An 18,105-nucleotide genomic window follows, 5' to 3' on the forward strand; every position below is an offset into this window, starting at 1 on the left:
CCTTGCAAGGTTAAGGACTCAGGCTGTCACAAGTTTTCTCTTTCTCTGTCTCTCTAGGTGTGGAATTCTTATTTTAGCCTGGCAGTTCTGTTCATAAATCAGCCAAGCCTTCAGCTAGAAATCATCACTTCAGCCAAAAGGAAGAAGATTCTAGATAAGTAAGACATATGTCTCTTATTCACCTACTTACCACACACCCAGATGGGGTTATGTTTCTATGAGAGCTTCCTCAGAAGTCCACAAGGTTCTCACTGGGTAGCTTTCCAAAGAGCCAAATGTGAGAGTTCAGTTGAGAGCCAAATGAGGTAGTGCTGGGGGAAGCATTAGAGACAATGCTGACGTGCTAGCCTTATTGGGTTCATAGCCCTGCCTTCCTGAAATTTCTCCCACTGAAAGCTGGATCCTGTGTTATTATTTCCAGGTATGGGGACATGCGTGTGATGATGGCTTATGAACTGTTCAGCATGTGGCAGAATTTGGGTAGGTCTTTTCTCCCTGTTTTTCCCTTCCACATATTGCATAGCCAAATAAAAAGTGATAAGACTAGTAACTTTCCCCAGGTTTTATGAATGTTAATTCATACTGAAGAGACCTTTACATAATATTTAACATAATGCCTCAGGTGGATAATGCCACATATGTGCACAGAGCCCTTTTCAGGGAAAGTTAGGCTGAGAAACAAGACCCCAGTAACACACACGCACATTCCCTTTTTTGAGAATTAAAGTCAAAAGGAGTATAAAGGCTCTAAGAGTTTTTTCCAGCTTAAGAACTGATGCCAGTAAGATCTTCTATGCTCTTCATGTGCCAGTCCAAATGTTGCCAACTCAGAAGCATAGATCATTTTTTATTTTTTTATTTTAATCCCAATATAGTTAACATACAGTGTTATATTAGTTATAGGTGTACAATATAATGATTCAGCATTTCTGTACATTACTCAGTGCTCATCATGATAAGTGCACAGAAGCATAGATCTTGGAAATGCTCAGCAAGGGCAAGCTATTCAATATTCAATAAATATTGAAACATTTGGGGTCTCTGGTATTCAGGCCACGCAGATTAGATTTCTGCCACCATTTGCGTTCAGATTGCATGCAAGAAGGGAATTGCAGCCCCTAGGTGAGATAGATTTTAGTTCCCTTTCTTTCAGCAGCTTCTCTAATACCTAGTGCTTTGGACCTGAAATTGTCAGTGTTTGGTAGAATCCTTGTATTGCCCTGGTGACTAGGAGAGACATCCTTTGGTATTACAGGCTTCTGAGGGGCCTCTCGGGATGCTAGAGAAGCCAGTACCCTGAGAGGCCATTACCCTTCCTACCTCTTACTGTTGTCAACTAAGTTCATGGCTCTGAAGCCTTAGGAATGGTGGTCATAAAGTCTTCCAGTCCTCCATTAACCGTCTCAGTCACTAACCCTGAAGCAGCAAACAAGGTGCGAGGCATTCCTTCTAGTGAACACTAAGGTTTCACTCCGTGTGTGGGAATACATTTCACCAAGCAGATTCTCCAGCTTCAGGACTCTTTACACCCTGCATCCAGCATAGTCTGGGTATAGGTTTTTTGTGGGTTTTTTTTTAATTCTTTTTTTCCTTAAATAGTTTATTGTCAAGCTGGTTTCCATATAACACCCAGTGCTCATCCACAAGTACCCTCCCCCAAGCCCATCATCCCCCTTCCCCTCTCCCTCACCCTAATCAGCCCTCAGTTTGTTCTCAGCATTCAAGAGTCTAGCATGGTTTGCCTTCCTCTCTCTCCCCAACTATTTTTCCCCTTCTTCTCCCCCATGGTCCTCCGTTAAGTTCCTCCTAATCCACCTATATGTGCAAACATGGTATCTGTCCTTCTCTGCCTGACTTATTTCGCTCAGCATAACACCCTCAAATTCCATCCATGTTGCTACACATGGCCAGGTTGCATTCTTTCTCATTGCCATGTAGTATTCCATTGTATAGATGAACCACATATTCTTTTTTTTTCCACACTGTCCGAATATTTTATTACAGGTATATTGGAGAAAACCATATGAGATTATATAATTTATATGTAACTAAACCTATTTCTCATCTAATAAATTAAACATAATCTTGCTGAAAAGTGATCCAGTATTTCTCATTTTTGTTTCTTTTTTTTTTTTACAAATAGTTTATTGTCAAATTGGTTTCCATATAACACCCAGTGCTCATCCCCACAAGTGCCTTCCTCCATGCCCATCCCCCGCCCCAATCCATCAGTCCTCAGTTTGTTTCTCAGCATTCAAGAGTCTCTCATGGTTTGCCTCTCTCCCTTTCCCCCACCATTTCCGCCCTTCTTCTCCCCCATGGTCCTCCGTTAAGTTCCTCCTAATCCTCCTATATGTGCAAACATGGTATTTGTCCTTCTCTGCCTGACTTATTTCGCTCAGCATAACACCCTCAAGGTCCATCCATGTTGCTACACATGGCCAGATTTCATTGTTTCTCATTGCCATGTAGTATTCCATGGTATAGATAAACCACATCTTCTTGATCCATTCGTCCGTTGATGGACACTTAGGCTCTTTCCATGTTTTGGCTATTGTTGAGCGTGCTGCTATGAACATTGGGGTACATGTGCCCCTATGCATCAGCACTCCTGTATCCCTTGGGTAAATTCCTAGCAGTGCCTTTGCTGGGTCATAGGGGAGTTCTATTGTTAAAGTTTTGAGGAATCTCCACACTGTTTTCCAGAGGGGCTGCACCAGTTTACCTTCCCACCAACAGTGTAGGAGGGTGCCTGTTTCTCCACATCCTCACCAGCATCTAGAGTCTCCTGATTTGTTCCTTTTAGCCTCTCTGACCAGTGTGAGGTGGTATCTCAGTGTGGTTTTGATTTATATTTCCCTGATGATGAGGGATGCTGAGCATCATTTCATGTGTCTGTTGGCCATCTGGATGTCCTCTGTGGAGAAGTGTCTGTTCATGTCTTCTGCCCATTTCTTTGCTGGATTATTTGTTTTTTGGGTGTGGAGTTTGATGAGTTCCTTATAGATTTTGGATACTAGACCTTTATCTGATGTGTCATTTGCAACTATCTTTTCCCATTCCATCAGTTGCCTATTAGTTTTATTAATTGTTTCCTTTGCCGTGCAGAAGATTTTGATCTTGATGAGGTCCCAGTAGTTCATTTTTGCTCTTGATTCCCTTGCCTTTGGGGATGTGCCAAGTAAGAAGTTGCTGTGGTGGAGGTCAAGGAGGTTGTTTCCTGCTTTCTCCTCTAGGGTTTTGATGGTTTGCTGTCTCACATTCAGGTCCTTTATCCATTTTGAGTTTATTTTTTGTGTATGGTGTGAGAAAATGATCTAGTTTCATTCTTCTGCATGTTGCTGTCCAGTTCTTGCAGCACCATCTGGTAAAGAGGCCGTCTTTTTTCCATTGGATACCTTTTCCCTCTTTGTCAAAGATTAGTTTACCATACATTTGTGGGTCCCATTCTGAGTTCTCAATTCTATTCCATTGGTCTATATGTCTGTTTTTGTGCCAATACCACATTAAGACTGTATGGATATAGGTTTTAACCCTGAAGCTGACTCTGAAATTCCCAGGAACACAAGGTACTAACAAACTGTGCCAAATACCAAGATTGGAATATGTAGAATCAGCCTCAGGGCTAATATTTGCCCCTTAGATAGGCTCTCATGAAAGAAGAATCAAAAAAGAAGTCAAATTTGCCTGATAAAACCATTCCTGCTTCTATCTTGTGTGTGTGTGTATGTGTGTGTGTGTGTATGTGAGAGAGAGAGAGAGAGTGTGTGTTTGTGTGTGTGTGTGTGTGTGTAAATGGCATTTTCTGGTCCTCAAGAACTGATTTTACTTGGCTAAAGCAGTTATTACACAGGTTCACAGTTTGTCTTCTTTATAGTCTCTGAAAGACCGAAAGTAGAGCTCTGGAAGATGGCTCACTCTGTTGCATCACTGCAAGGAAGAGAAAAGTTCTGTCCCACAGTCCTCAGGACTGGCCCTGGCTTATGGGAACATGCCCCAGATTGCAGGCCAATCACAAGGAAACCTTCATCACCCACTTCCCATGGAAAGGCCTCATAAGAACATTGGGGGATGAGCTGAGCTGGTCTGTGTAGATGCAGTGCTACCATCAGGAGTGCAATGTGAAGACAAGGGACATGCCTGGGGAAGAGCACAGACAGAATCCTTGAGTCATTCTGTCCAAGTAGGGCTGTACAGGAGGCTCCTGCTAACTCAGGAGGAAGCCTTTTGGGCAGACATGAGCGCAGGCTGTGAAGAGGCCCATGAACTTCAGGCCTCTAGTGGCTGGCCCAGGGACTATGAACATCTCATCACTTAAATGCCTCTGGGCTAGAGGTAGAGACCCCGGGGATAGTGGATTGTGTTCAAGCAGAAATGGATAAATATTCCTTGCTAAATAAATGCTGAACAATATGAAACTATCATAGGTTCTCAGAAATCCTATTCTGTCTAAAGTATTGAACTCTGTTTCTTGACCTTGGAATGATTTTTCAAGCAGTTTGCTGAACCTCCCATAAATCTTTAGAAAGGCAATTTATTTGTCCTTCTCTGCCTGACATATGTTTGCACGTATAGGAAGATTAGGAGGAACTTGACGGAGGAACAAGGGGGAGAAGAAGGGCGGAAATGGTGGGGGAAAGGGAGAGAGGCAAACCATGAGACTCTTGAATGCTGACAAAAACTGAGGACTAATGGATGTGGGGGGGAGGGGGNCAATAAACTATTTGTAAATAAATAAATAAATAAAAATAAATAAATAAAATAAAATGACTAGCTTTCAAAAAAAAAAAAAGAAAGGCAATTTATGCCTGTTGAACATTTGTTTTAGCTGGGCTGGGCCAGTTTTATCTATGAATTCCAAAAAGCCAAGAAAAAGAGTATCTCAGAAAGCCATAGGGGAAAGCTTGCTTTGTTCTCAATGCTTCCAGGGCAGATGAAAGTATCTGCTATGACCAAATTTGGGAAGCTTCTATAGAAGAAGCAAAGAAAGCATAAACTAATATCTGTTGGGTTTTGTTATTTAGGTGAACATAAGATCCACTTTATTCCGGGAATGATTGGTCCTTTTCTGGGTGTGACACTGGTTCCACAGCCAGAAGTACGGAATATCATGATTCCCATCTTTCATGACATGATGGACTGGGAGCAGAGGAAAAATGGCAACTTCAAACAGGTAAGATGACACTTGCCCTCCTCTGGATGGACCCCTTCTGTCCAGGAAGGTGATTCAGATGCCAGACTGTAGTTCCAGTGGGAATGGCTGTAGCTTGCCCATCTTGAATCCTATTCAAGGGTTTTCCCTTAATTGCCAGCCAGAATTGATTTGTGGATTTTCTTCATGAAGTTAGAGGTCAGAAAAGAATCAGAGTAAAGGAATGAACATCATATAAAGACATTTTCTGTTCAAGGAGATAGTGACTGGGACTGTGATCATCCAGTTTCATTCAGAAAAGGCCCTGGGAGCATAGTATCCTTCCTTTCTTGTGCATGGTCCAGGCATTTCTAGGGTTAGAGCCAAGATCAGATGGCTTCTCATGGTTCAGGGTAGCCCAGAATTTCACAGACTTCTGCACAGAGGGGTGGGTCCAGAAGGTATAATCCCTTAGCTTCTGACTAAGTCGCTTCAGGCTGTCCCTCTGTATAAATCTTCTGCCACCTCTAAGGTAAAGGAAATGGCCCCTACCTTTCTATGTGTAGCTCCAAAGAATAGGACTAGGATCAATAGGGGTCAGTGGTAAGGAAGCTGATTTTAGCTAAGCTTCCCACTAAGCTCCCTCCTAACCCTGTGACTCTGGGATGAACCAGTGGTCTTATAGTGAGTAGTTGTAATAGTGAGGAGCAAACCAGACAAACAGTAATTTTTAAATTCTTTTTTATTTATTTATGTTTGTTTTTAAGTTTACAAAGAGCAAAATTCATTCTTTGTGATTTACAGTTCTGTAAATTTTGCTAAACACATAGTCATGTAACCACCACCACAATCAAGATTTTTGAAATTCCTAAGAATTCCATCATGCTACCTTTTTGTAGTCAAACCTTCCCCCTACCTTTAACCTATGACAATCTGTTCTCCATCACTGTAGGTGTGCCTTTTCCAGAATGTCAGTTGAATGGAATAATGTAAAATGTAGCCTTTTGAGTCTGGTTCTTTCACTCAGCATAATGCCATCAAGAGGTCCATCCATTGTTGTTGCACATATCAGTTTTTCTGTTGCTTAGTGGTATTCCATTGTAGTTATTCACCATTTGAAAGACATTTGCATTATTTCCGCTTTATGTTGATTACAAATAAAGCTGTTAAAAAATATTTCTTTACAGGTTTTTGTATGAATATAAACTTTCACTTTTCTTAGGTAAATATCTAGGAATAGGATTGTTGGCTATTGTGGTAAATGTGTGTTTAACTTTATAAGATGCTATCAAATTTTATTCCCAAGTGGCTATACCATTTTGAAGTCCCAGCAGCATTGTATGAGAGTTTTAGTTGACCTATATGCTCACCAGAACTTGATATTATTTCTTTGTGTGGTTTTTTTTAGCCATTCTAATAGGTATATAGTTTATATCTTGGAGGTTTTAATTTCCATATCTTTAATGATTAATGATGTTGACCATCTTTTAATGTGTTTACCATCTTTATATCTTCTTTGGTGAAATGGTTATTTAAAACTTGTGTTCATTTTCATTGGGCTATTTGTTTTCCTATTATTGTTTTGAAGGTTCAAAAAAACTGAAGGTTCTTTATGTATTCTAGATGTAAGTCTTTTGTTGAATATATGATTTACATATATTTCCTCCCAGTCTTTAGCTTGTCTTCTCATTTACAATAGTATCTTTCACAGAACAAAAATTTTTAATTCTTATGCAGTCCATTTTATCAATGGCTTTCTTCTATAGATAATGCTTTTGGGATAATATCTGAGAACTCTTAGTCCAAGAACACAAAATTTTTTCTCCTGTGTTTCTTCAAGCAGTTTTATAATTTTATATTTAGATCTGTTACCTATTTTGAGGTAACCTTTGTATAAAATGTGAAATATGGGTCAAGACTTTTTTTTTTCCTTTTCACACATGGATATCCAACACCTTTTGTTGAAAGAAACTATTTTCTGTCAAAAATCAGTTCACCGTTATCTGTACAGTTCTCTTTCTGGACTCACTAGTCTTTCCATTGATCTATGTCTTATCTTTTACCATTCCCACACAGTCTTGATTATGGTAGCTTTATAGTTAGTCTTAAAATCAAATGGTGTGAATACTCCAAATTTGTTTTTATTCCAGTGTAATCTTAGCTATTCCAGTTCCTTTTCATGTACGTCTCATAATTAGCATGTCAATATCCGCAAAAATTACTGCTGAGTTTGAGATTGCATTATAATCTGTAGATCAAATTGGAAAGAATTGCTATCTTAGTAATACTTAATCATACTTATAGTCCATGAAGGCGGTATATCTGTCCATTTTTTAGGTATTCTTTTTTATTTTTTTCATTAATGTTTTATAGTTTCAGCATACAGATTTGTACATGTTGTTAGATTTATATGGTAAATATTTCCTGTTTTTTGGTGCTTTTATAAATTATTCTTATTTTTATTTATTTATTTATTTTTTNATTGGGGAAATTATTCTTATTTTTAAATTTTATTTTCCAGTTGTTTGTTGCTAGTACATAGAAATACAACTGTTTTGTATATTAATATTATATCATGCACCCTTGCTAAACTTACTTATTAATTGTAGAAGGTTTTTGGAGATTCCTTGGGATTTTCTAGTTAGCTAATCCCATCACTTACAAATAGAGACAGTTTTATTTCTTCCTTTCTAATCTGTATGCCCCTTATTTTTTTTTCTTACCTCATTGCACTGGCTGGGGCCTTTGATCTGGTGTTAAATAAGAGTGATGAGAGTGAACATCCTTGCTTTGCCCTTAATCTTCAGGGAAAGCATTTGGTGTTACACAGTTAAGTATGATGCAAGCTAGTTCTAGGTTTTATATAGATGCTCTTTATCGTGGGTAAATAGTATTAACATAAGAATCCATTTTTGGAGTGTATAACTCTAATCCCTTAATTTTTTTAGAAAATAATAACTTCAAACAGAAAGAATTTAATTTCTGTGTTGTCACAACCTTCTAAATTGTGCAAAAAGCACAACTGCCTGATGACAGAACCTACTTGCTGAGAAGCAGATGATATTGCAGAAATGCACCATGGCTCACTGAGCCTGTTGAAAGAGGGGCTAGGCTGCATTCCATCATTACTCCCTGTGAATAAAGAAGGATAACTTTGTGGAAGACTAAGTTGGAACTCATTTGCCTCACACTTCAAGACTCACCTGTTCAGCTGTGTTCCTTCCCTCATTAAGGCTATCATAAGGTCGCCTGGGCCACCGGGTCAGTTAACTGTCTGACTATTTCAGCTCAGGTGATGTCTCACAGTTTGTGGGATTGAGCCCCGTGTCAGGCTTCACACTGACAGCATGGAGCCTGTTTGGAATTCATTCTCTCTCTCTCTCTCTCTCTCAAAATAAACTTTTTTTAAATTTTTTTTTAATGTTTTATTTATTTCTAGGAGAGAGAGAGAGAGAGAGACAGCGTGAGCAGGGGAGGGTCAGAGAGAGAGGGAGTCACAGACTCTGAAACAGGCTCCAGGCTCTGAGCTGGCAGTCAGCATAGAGCCCGACGCGGGGCTCTAACCCACGAACCGTGAGATCACGACCTAAGCGAAAGTCGGACGCTTAACCGACTAAGCCACCCAGGCGCCCCAAAATAAATAAACTTAAAAAAAAAAAAAAGACTATCATGAATAATTGATATCAAGCAAGCCATGTAAACCTTCCTGACCTTGGTAAGCAAAACCTTGCTGCTGCTTCCCTTTGCCACCAAATAGTTTTAAAAAGTGGTCTACTCTTTATCCCCACATTTCCATTTCCCACCCTCCTACCCATCCAGTCTAATGTGTATTGTATATGCACTTCTGTTGAAGCTGCTCTCTTCAAGATCACCCAAAACCTTTGGGGTGCCTGGGTGGCTCAGTCAGTTAAGTGTCCCACTCTTGATTTCGGCTCGGGTCATTATCTCACAGTTCGTGAGTTCGAGCCCTGTGTTGGGCTCTGCACTGACAGCATGGAACCTGCTTGGGATTCTTTCTCTCTCCCTCTCTCCTCCCCTCCTCACTCGTGCACTCTCTCTCTCTCTCAAAATAAATAAACATTTTTTAATGTTAAAAAAAGATCACCTATAACCTTCTAATTACCAAAATGTTTGTCTTGATTACAGTTGTGCTTTCTACAGCTTTGGCTCTGTTAACTACTCCCCTATTTCTTCCCACCTACTAAAAATATATCTTCTAATTACAAAAACAACAGGTATTTAATATAGAAAAATTAAAATGCAAATAAGCTATAATTTAAAATTTTAATCCATAATCCTATTTTAGTAACTTGGAGGGGAGGACAGGGTATGTCTTTATAGACTGTTTTTCCCATACATAGAGGTTTTTTAAGTTAAAAAATGGAATCATTGTGTATATTGGGGTTCAGAGACCATTGTGTATATTGACTTTTAATCTCCTCTTTTTAGTAGCATGTTTTCATCACTGTCTCTTCATGTGGTTCATTGCTCCTCTGTCCTGCACTGTCAGTTTAGAGGTTACATATTAATCCATTGCATGGCCTAGACCACAGTGTATTTAGTCAGGCTTCTAGTTTTAGAAACTTAGGTTCATTCCAAATTTTTGTTGTTAATATTGTAAAAAACATATCCATTCCTAATTCTCTTAGATAAATTTCTCACCTGTAATTGCTGGGTCAAAGAGCAAAAGCCTTCCTTAATTAGGTTCTTACAACACCACTTCTCACAACTCTATTGTCCATTGACATCCCAGACCACAGACCACCCTTTCTGTGTGCCCCATCCCAAGCACTAACCATGCTGGCTTGTGTCAGCTGTTGTCCCTGCCTCCTCTGCAAGATGATGAGCTAGCTGTTGGGCACCAGGGCTGTTTCTTGTGCTTTATTCCTTAGAATCCAACATAGTCCCTGAAACATGCTAGATTCATGGAGACAAAAATCAGAGTTGACATTTATTGAGCACTTCTAAGAGCTAGGGCACAGGGACACCAAAGAGAACTGTTAACCACCATTACTGCTTCACAAACTAGGAAATGTAGGCTTAAATGTCTCATCCTGAATTAGGCAGTTGGTTGTCACAGGACAAATATTTGTTGAACGAATAACAAGGTGTCACTTGTCACTTCAGGAATATTGATTCCATAGAATAAAACTCTCCAAACCCAAAATTGTCAATACTACCAACTATGANACGCGGGGCTCAAACCCACAAGCCATGATATCATAACTTGAGCAAAAGTCAGACGCTTAACTGATTGAGCCACCCAGGTGCCCCGTGACACAGTATATTTGAAGAACTTAGCATTTCATTTGACTTAAAGACATTGGTTTACATACATTGATCTTCACCGTTACCTGTTTTGGATTTCTCAGTTTCTCCTAATAACTTTTTCCTTTATTAGCACTACATAGGGTGATGAAGTAATATCCCCATATCCTTCCATCACCAACTCCTTTGCCTAATACAGAAGTTCTAACATTTGAATAGGCATCACAACAACTGGGAGGGCTTGTTGAAGAAGACTGCTTCTCCTGTTCCCAAGTTTCTGATCCACTGGAAGCCTGATAATCTTCATTTCTAATGACATCTCTGATGACTGATACTGCTGGCCCAGAGGCCCATTTTGAGAATTTGAGGGAAATACTACACTGATGTTTACACAGTTATTATATTCCCTGCTGCTCCAGGATGCCTTCCGCTACTTTGCCCTGTCCTGGAAAACACAATCTACCTGTACCCACATGTTTGAAGAGAGATTCCTTGTTACAAACAGACCCTTCTTCCCCTGGGAGGCTTGTGGGCCACTGATTGACCCAGTAAGAAAAGACAAGATTCGAACTATGAATGAGACACCTTGGCCTCTGGGCCTGGCTCTACCTGACTTTATATGACCCCAGGCAAATCCCTGCTGAAGTCTCTTCTCTACACAGAGAAAGATATAGCATCAATCCCTAAGAACCCCTGGTCTTAGGGTTTCTTAGAAAGATTTTGTTTCTCTGAAATGCATATTCAAGCAGCTGACTCATCAGGCCAAACATAAATGTGTGACAGTCTCTGCAGAGCAGGCCACTATAAACAGAACAACATTTATTCATCCATTCTCATTTTCTGCTGAAGACGTTTCAGAAATCATAATTGCCTTCAATGAATATCCTAATTCAGTTATTTTTTTATTACTTCCTTGCCTTAGGACTCTTTGGCCCTATGTGAAGTGAAAAAATGCTTCTGTTATAGCTCATCATTAAAAGTAGCAATGCCTTTTTGTTTATATAAAGTATTTATATAAATATAATACCACAATACCACATTTATTTTTTAAATATGATTTATTGTCAAATTAGCTAATATACAGTGTGTACAGTGTACTCTTGGCTTCAGGAGTAGATTCCCATGATTCATCACTTACATACGACACCCAGTGCTCATTCCAAATGCCCTCCTCAATGCCTATCACCCATTTCTCCTACCCCCATTAACCCTCAGCTTGTTCTCTGTATTTAAGAGTCTCTTATGGATTGCCTCCCTCTCTGTTTGTAACTATTTTTTTTCCTTCCCTTCCCCCATGGCCTTCTGTTAAGTTTCTCAAATTCCGCATATGAGTGAAAACATACGATATCTGTCTTTCTCTGACTTACTGACTTTCTTCTATTTCAATTAGCATAATCCCCTCCAGTTCCATCCACGTTGTTGCAAATGGCAAGAATTCATTCTTTTTCATCACCAAGTATTCCATTGTATATATAAACCACGTTTTCTTTATCCATTCATCACTTGATGGACATTTGGGCTCTTTCCATAATTTGGCTATTGTTGATAGCACTGCTGTAAATATTAGGGTGCATGTACTCCTACAAATTGGTACCCTGTGTCCTTTGGATAAATTCCCAGTGGTGCTATTGCTGGGTCATAGTATAATTCTATTGTTAATTTTTTGAGGAACCTCCATACTGTTTTCCAGAGCGGCTGCACCAGTTTGCATTCCCACCAACAGTGCAAGAGAATTCCCCTTTCTCCACATCCTCACCAACATCTGTTGTTTCTTGAGTTGTTCATTTTAGCCACTCTGACTGGCATGAGGTGCCACAATGCCACATTAAAATTTTGCTAATTTTTTTTAATTTTTAATGTTTATTTACTTGTGTGTGTGAGAGAGACAGAGTACGAGGAGTGTGAGGACAGAGAGAGATGGAGACAGAATCTGAAGCAGGCTTCAGGCTCTGAGCGGTCAGCACAGAGCCTGATGTGGGGCTCGAACTTACAAGCAATGAGATCATGACCTGTCGAAGTCAGACGCTCAACCAACTGAACCACCCAGGTGCCCCCAATACCACATTTTAACGGCTAATGAGGGGTTTAAAGACTTTTATCTCACATCACTTACAGCTAATTTATCACCTCAGAGTAAATCCAGTTAGGCTTATTTAAAAGTGGCAGAACACTGCTGAATACCTTGCATATCAGTTGGGGGATGGGGGGACAAGTACAGTATTGCCCCTCATGGTTTAGGAATCCAGTAACAAATGCAGGTGCCCCAGTGATGAGGCAGTGGCGAGGCATCAGCCCCAAGAGCTCTAGGTCCTATGGGGACAAACAGTGGAACTTTTTATCCTGAAGAAGAATCTCTGAAGGAAATACTCATACTTTGCTCAACTCAGAATCATGTCAGCCATTTGAGTAAGGAGTAGCCCTGCAGCAAGCTTCCTTTGTGACTAGCTGACTAGAGGGGAAAGTTCTAACCAAATCTATTTTCCTCACACAAATTCTTTTGAATGAACATTTTTTAAGAAAGAAAAACACTTGACAAAGACCTCTTTTGAATCCAAAATACTTTTCTTTCCAGATAATCCTTGGCTTTTGCCCCTAGACTGGGAAAAGAGTATGTGAGGTGTATAAGTTCCAACTTTAATTTAAACGACTGGAGTGGGTAGCTTTCCTAAACAAGGGAGGCAAGGTGGTTTCTTAGTGCTCTAGATGAGGTCCTGCCTTCCCTCAGATTTATTTGGTACAAGGACAAAATTAGGAAGCAGACCCCCACCATTCTCACCTGTGGTAGGAGCTAGATTTCTCATTCTTCCTCTGAGGTCAGCTCGGGTTCATGAAGTCTCTGCTTCCCTCTAGGTGGAGGCCGAGCTGATTGACAAGCTGGACAGCATGGTGTCAGAAGGGAAAGGCGATGAGAGTTACAGGGAGCTCTTCGGCCTGCTGTAAGCTGCTTCAGCCCCAGGCACCCCACATTGGGAGAGGGGGGTGAAGTGGGCTGATGAAGGGTAGGGGTGCAACCCACACTGGGCGGGCTTCAGAGGGTGGGTATCAGGAGAGACCTGGGTTGTTCCTAGTCAATAAGAAGGTAGTATTATGGCAGCAAGCTGTCTCAGGGATTGCCATAGTTAACTAAAGAAGTAGAGACAGGTGGGAACTCTGAGCTCTTAGATTTGCTGATAGGAGACAGGTCTTTCATATGTCTTCATAGCATGCACTGTATCCAGTTGGGCAAACAGCCCATGTGGACTCTGTGAGGGCTCAGTGCTAACATTTCTTAGAGGAAATAAGTTAAATCTTTGCTTCATAAAATGGTACAATCAACTTGAATAAACACTCTCATGGATCTTGTGACTTTAACAAGTTGTATCCACTCTCCAGGCCTGTTTCCCTGTTTGTGAAACAAGATATTTGTACTGAATGACGTCAGGGATTTTCCCAGTTCCACCATTTGTAGCTCCTGTCTTGAACTGATGGAGGCCAAGAGACCTTACACGTCTTTGCCACAAGGCTAAGTCCAAAGGAGGGACTCAGGAGAGCTATGGTTCTCCCATACAGATAGTGATGCTAGACATTTTATCTTCTAAAAAAAGCAAAATCTTAAGACTTTTACAGCTCTAGAGTCCCCTCCCATCTCGCTTATTATTTCCAGCTTTAATATTTTCTTTGTTTTAATGCCATTTTGAAGATAAGCCAATAACATATTTTTCTAATAATAACACTGTACATTTGCTTAGAACTTTACAGCATACCAGTGTGTTGACATTTCTTACTTAATCCTCACAACACACCTGTGAAGTGGGCAGGGGAGAAATTATCTTCATGAATAAAGGTGATGAAACTGAGGTGAGGAAAGTGTTAACATGGCCTCAGTTGAATGACCAATGAAAAGCAGCTCTAGGGGGAGGACTCAGATCTTTCAGTTTCAAGAAGGGGGAATCTTTCTGCTATATCCTGCCCATTTTGTTCTTTGACGAGTCAGACAATAAAATGTGAATTTATTTGAAATTTAAATAATTACAGTTTGTGTAAATGAATCCATCTTTAGTATTTTTCTTTTCACTGAAGATGTTTCTAATTGTGGAAGTAATGCACAGAAATCTCTTCCTAAGTCACTAACAGATGATTTTACTACAAAGGAAAAAACCACACAAATAACTTGCACTTACGAATCACCTGACCAAATAATGTTTTATAAACTCTTCTAAATCATGTTTGAGGAGTAAAAGCTGCTGAGAACCATGGAGCAGCATTTCCCAATTTGTGTTTTGGGAAAGGTGCTGGGGAAAAAAGTAAGTGGATCAGTTCAGAAAAGATTCAATTAAACAAAATTGAACAGGCCTCTATTACAGGACTTCTCAAAGCCTTAAACAGGCAGAAAGGTGTGAAATATCTCCGATAGGAGTGTGTAGTGACCAGCATTTCAGAGGCTTGTTTGCTCACAGAACACCTTTCTCAGTCCTCCAGGACAGCAGAGCTCTAGAGGTAGAATAGTTTGGGAAATACTGACACAATGGCTTCATCCACACAGCTCAGAGGCCAGAGCAATGGTGCTGCCTTCCCTCTAGTAACACCCTCACTTTTCCAGAAGCCTCGGCTCAGGCCCTATACTCTATGTGGGGAAGACCGTCTCTGTCAGGGCAGCATTAACAGCAGCCAGGTTGTGAGTGGGAGTCCCCAGTACTGGGCCTCTAGCTGGGCCTGCCACTCCAGGTGGCAGGAGTGAAGGACAGTGTGGAAAGGAATCAAGAATGAGACCTGGACCTGGGGTCATCACTGACGCAGAGAGTCCAGGTTATCATCCCCTAGGAGACATCTGTGGGAAGACACAGAAGCCAGAGGCTACCCTGAGGTGCCAGGAGCATGGCCTGGCAAATAAGAAAAGGACCTGGGCCTTGAGCTCTTGGCTCTGGCAATTTTCACATGGAAGCATCCCCTGATAGTGGAGATGACCAAGTGTAACTCCTAGACTTGCTTAGTGTAACTCCTAGACTCGCTCACTGCCCTTCATACTGGGCCCTCAAGACTAGTTGGAAGCTTTTCCTTGGTTTATGGGGAAAGTTTAGTTTGTATGTTTGCTGAAGATGCCTCTGAGTGGCGATGGAGGTAGCTGGCTAACTGCAAAGGCAGATCTATTCTCAGTGGGCTCTTATTCAGCTGCTATTTCAGAACAAACTCCATAGCATACACCTAAAGGGCTGGGGCTTTAAAACCCCTTCCTCAATTCATTGGCATCCTTAGGAACTTCAACAGGAAAACAGAAAATATGCTCATCTGTTCCTTCCAATTCAGTAATCACCTTGTCTTTGCTTTCTGCTGCATGGAGTAGAACCCAGCTGTTTGGGCCCTACCCCAGGTAAGACTGTAGTGTGGTAAGTCTGCTGTCTCCAGATCCATCACAGGCTCCACGGGCTCTGGGACCTCACTTTTGTGCCCAGGGAAGGCTCATGAATTGTATATTGTATTTGTTTCCCCCACCCTCCCACCAATAGCCTACTGGAGAAGGTTGAACAGGAAACATGGCGTGAAACTGGCATTTCCTTTGTGACCTCAGTCACCCGCCTCATGGAACGCCTTCTTGACTACAGGTATCTTCTCAGGCATCTACCTATCTGACCTTTCCTCTGATCAGGATACTTCCCTCAGCAAGGACATCCTCTGACCTTAAAATAGAGACCATGTGGCCTTCAGGGGGAGGACTCTTCTGGTTTGGGGTACCATCATTGGTCATTGGGAATCTAGGGATGGCCAAGGAGATAGAAGGAAAGAGTCCTTTCCCAGGGGTAGAGGGCCCTGGGAAAGATTCCTCTCCTAGGGCTTCCTGGGATCCCCCCTGATATGTGGGCATATATATCCAGGAGGCATCCCAGGGACATATAGCTTTCCATCCAAAAAGGTCAAGGCTCAGAGCAATGCAGAAAACAACTGTAAGTCCTTTGTACTGCATTCCTGAGAGCCATATGGCAGATGGGCAGGGAAAATATCACCTGGTACAGAAGTGTGACACAGTAGGACTTCCAGTTGGTTTTTCCAGGCACTGAGGACCATACTTTTCCATGCCTCCATTCTTTGCCTAAAGTGTGTTTTTCTGTCCCTTGGTCTTGGCCATGAACAGATTAGAGGAAGCCGCCTGTGAGCTCAGAGATCTTTATACTATGTTCAGTCTGAGAGTTCATGTAAAATTAGTTTTCTCATGAAACCTTGCCTTCTGTCATATAATGGCTTTTTAATTACTCCAGAAGAGGCAATGAAGCCACCATTGCAGGCTTAATTATTATCTTAGCAGAGTTCATGTGGTGGCTAAGAGTACCTTTTGGGAGCCTAGAGGGAGGTGATAGGGAATGAGGAAGAATGACGGAGGAAACTCATCCCCAAGCAATAGCTGTCTCCTTTGTGCTACAAGACATGTAAATGCCAAGGGAGAGCACTTCCAACCCATGTATCAGGAAATGAGGGAGTTTAGGCCACCTCCAGTTGCTGCTGAAAAGAGGGTACTCCTGCACCAAGACTTCTGCTTTGCAGAAGACTCAGGTGTCCAGTGTACCAGCTGGACATGGAAATGGAATTCCTGAGAAATGGGCTCCTATTTTATGCATCCCCTCTTTCTTTAGCACAGTTGTGCTTATGCGAGTTTCCACCCATTTTTCCTGGGCGTTATGAGTTCGCAAGTAGCCTTTTGAAGACCCCTTTTAGAATATTGGACTCCTTTGTTAATGCCATATCCCTAGCCTTTTCTGTACCTCCTCTCAGACAGTGAAGAGGGGTGGGCAAAACTCTATACCTCCCCTCCCTGATACATTTACTAAAAGTTATCTCTATTCTCTGTGGCCTACCAGAGAGAGCCAAAATTAATTTCTTAGCCTTTTTCTAACTGCCCATTTGATTTTTGTATCTATCTTGTACAAACAAACTCATAGCCAAACCCAATTTCATTCGCTTCTATTTCTTGTCTCAAGAATGGGATCCTAAAAAACAAGGTTCATACTCTTTCACATGGCAGCAAACCCCTTCATAAACTGGCCTTTGCTCACTCCTCCAGCCCTGTTCCTTGATAGTCCCCAGTATCCATGTGCATATCCTGACCTCCTAGTGCTACTCTTTGTTAACATGAAGGGAAACACCATAATGTTTATCATGGTTTTTATCTATTAAAAATATACCATGTACTTTTTGCTTTACAAGCATTATCTCTAATCCCATAAGCAGCTACAAGGGTTATCCCTGTTTTTATCAGTGAAGGAAAACCAATTGTGGGAAGTGACATTGCTGGGATTTGAACCCAAGTCTGACTCAAGAGCCATATCCTATCCCTTCATCCATGTTGTCGCCTTCTCTTCAGACTTCTCTACATGCTATGTCCTCCCAAGCTTCCTACCAAGCCCCATTAAGGAGGCTTTCCCAGATAAGAGCTTACCTGGATCTCTGTATACACTTCTTTCAAAGCATCAGTCACTTTGCATGATGAACATTTGTCATTTTTCTGATTCATTCAACTAAAGAGAGAAGCCCCTTGAAGACAGGGACCTTGTCTTTATCTCCATGGTCCCCTACATGGAGCCTTGATGGTCCTCTGGCAGGTGTATATATTGATGGATTGGAAGATCATGCAGGAACCAAAGAAGTCTCTTTTACCCCAGTGTAGCTTAGTTCAACAAGAACCTGCTAAGAAAATAGTTGACAGATATATATATATATATATATATATATATATATAT

At 41.1% G+C, this 18,105-nt stretch overlaps 1 protein-coding gene across 1 annotated transcript in view; it reads left to right on the forward strand.

Moving 5' to 3' along the window:
- Positions 1-18,105, forward strand: part of DOCK3 (dedicator of cytokinesis 3) — a 194,813-nt gene that overhangs the window by 137,633 nt on the left and 39,075 nt on the right. Inside the window, exons 27-32 of the mRNA XM_077763419.1 lie at positions 58-158; positions 422-480; positions 5,025-5,173; positions 13,250-13,335; positions 15,720-15,746; positions 15,883-15,978. Coding sequence (XP_077619545.1) covers positions 58-158; positions 422-480; positions 5,025-5,173; positions 13,250-13,335; positions 15,720-15,746; positions 15,883-15,978 — 518 coding nt within the window. The remainder of the gene's footprint in view (positions 1-57; positions 159-421; positions 481-5,024; positions 5,174-13,249; positions 13,336-15,719; positions 15,747-15,882; positions 15,979-18,105) is intronic.

Source organism: Crocuta crocuta, unplaced genomic scaffold, assembly GCF_008692635.1.
Source record: "Crocuta crocuta isolate KB4526 unplaced genomic scaffold, BGI_CrCroc_1.0 scaffold1079, whole genome shotgun sequence".
In the NCBI taxonomy this organism is placed as follows: domain Eukaryota; kingdom Metazoa; phylum Chordata; class Mammalia; order Carnivora; family Hyaenidae; genus Crocuta; species Crocuta crocuta.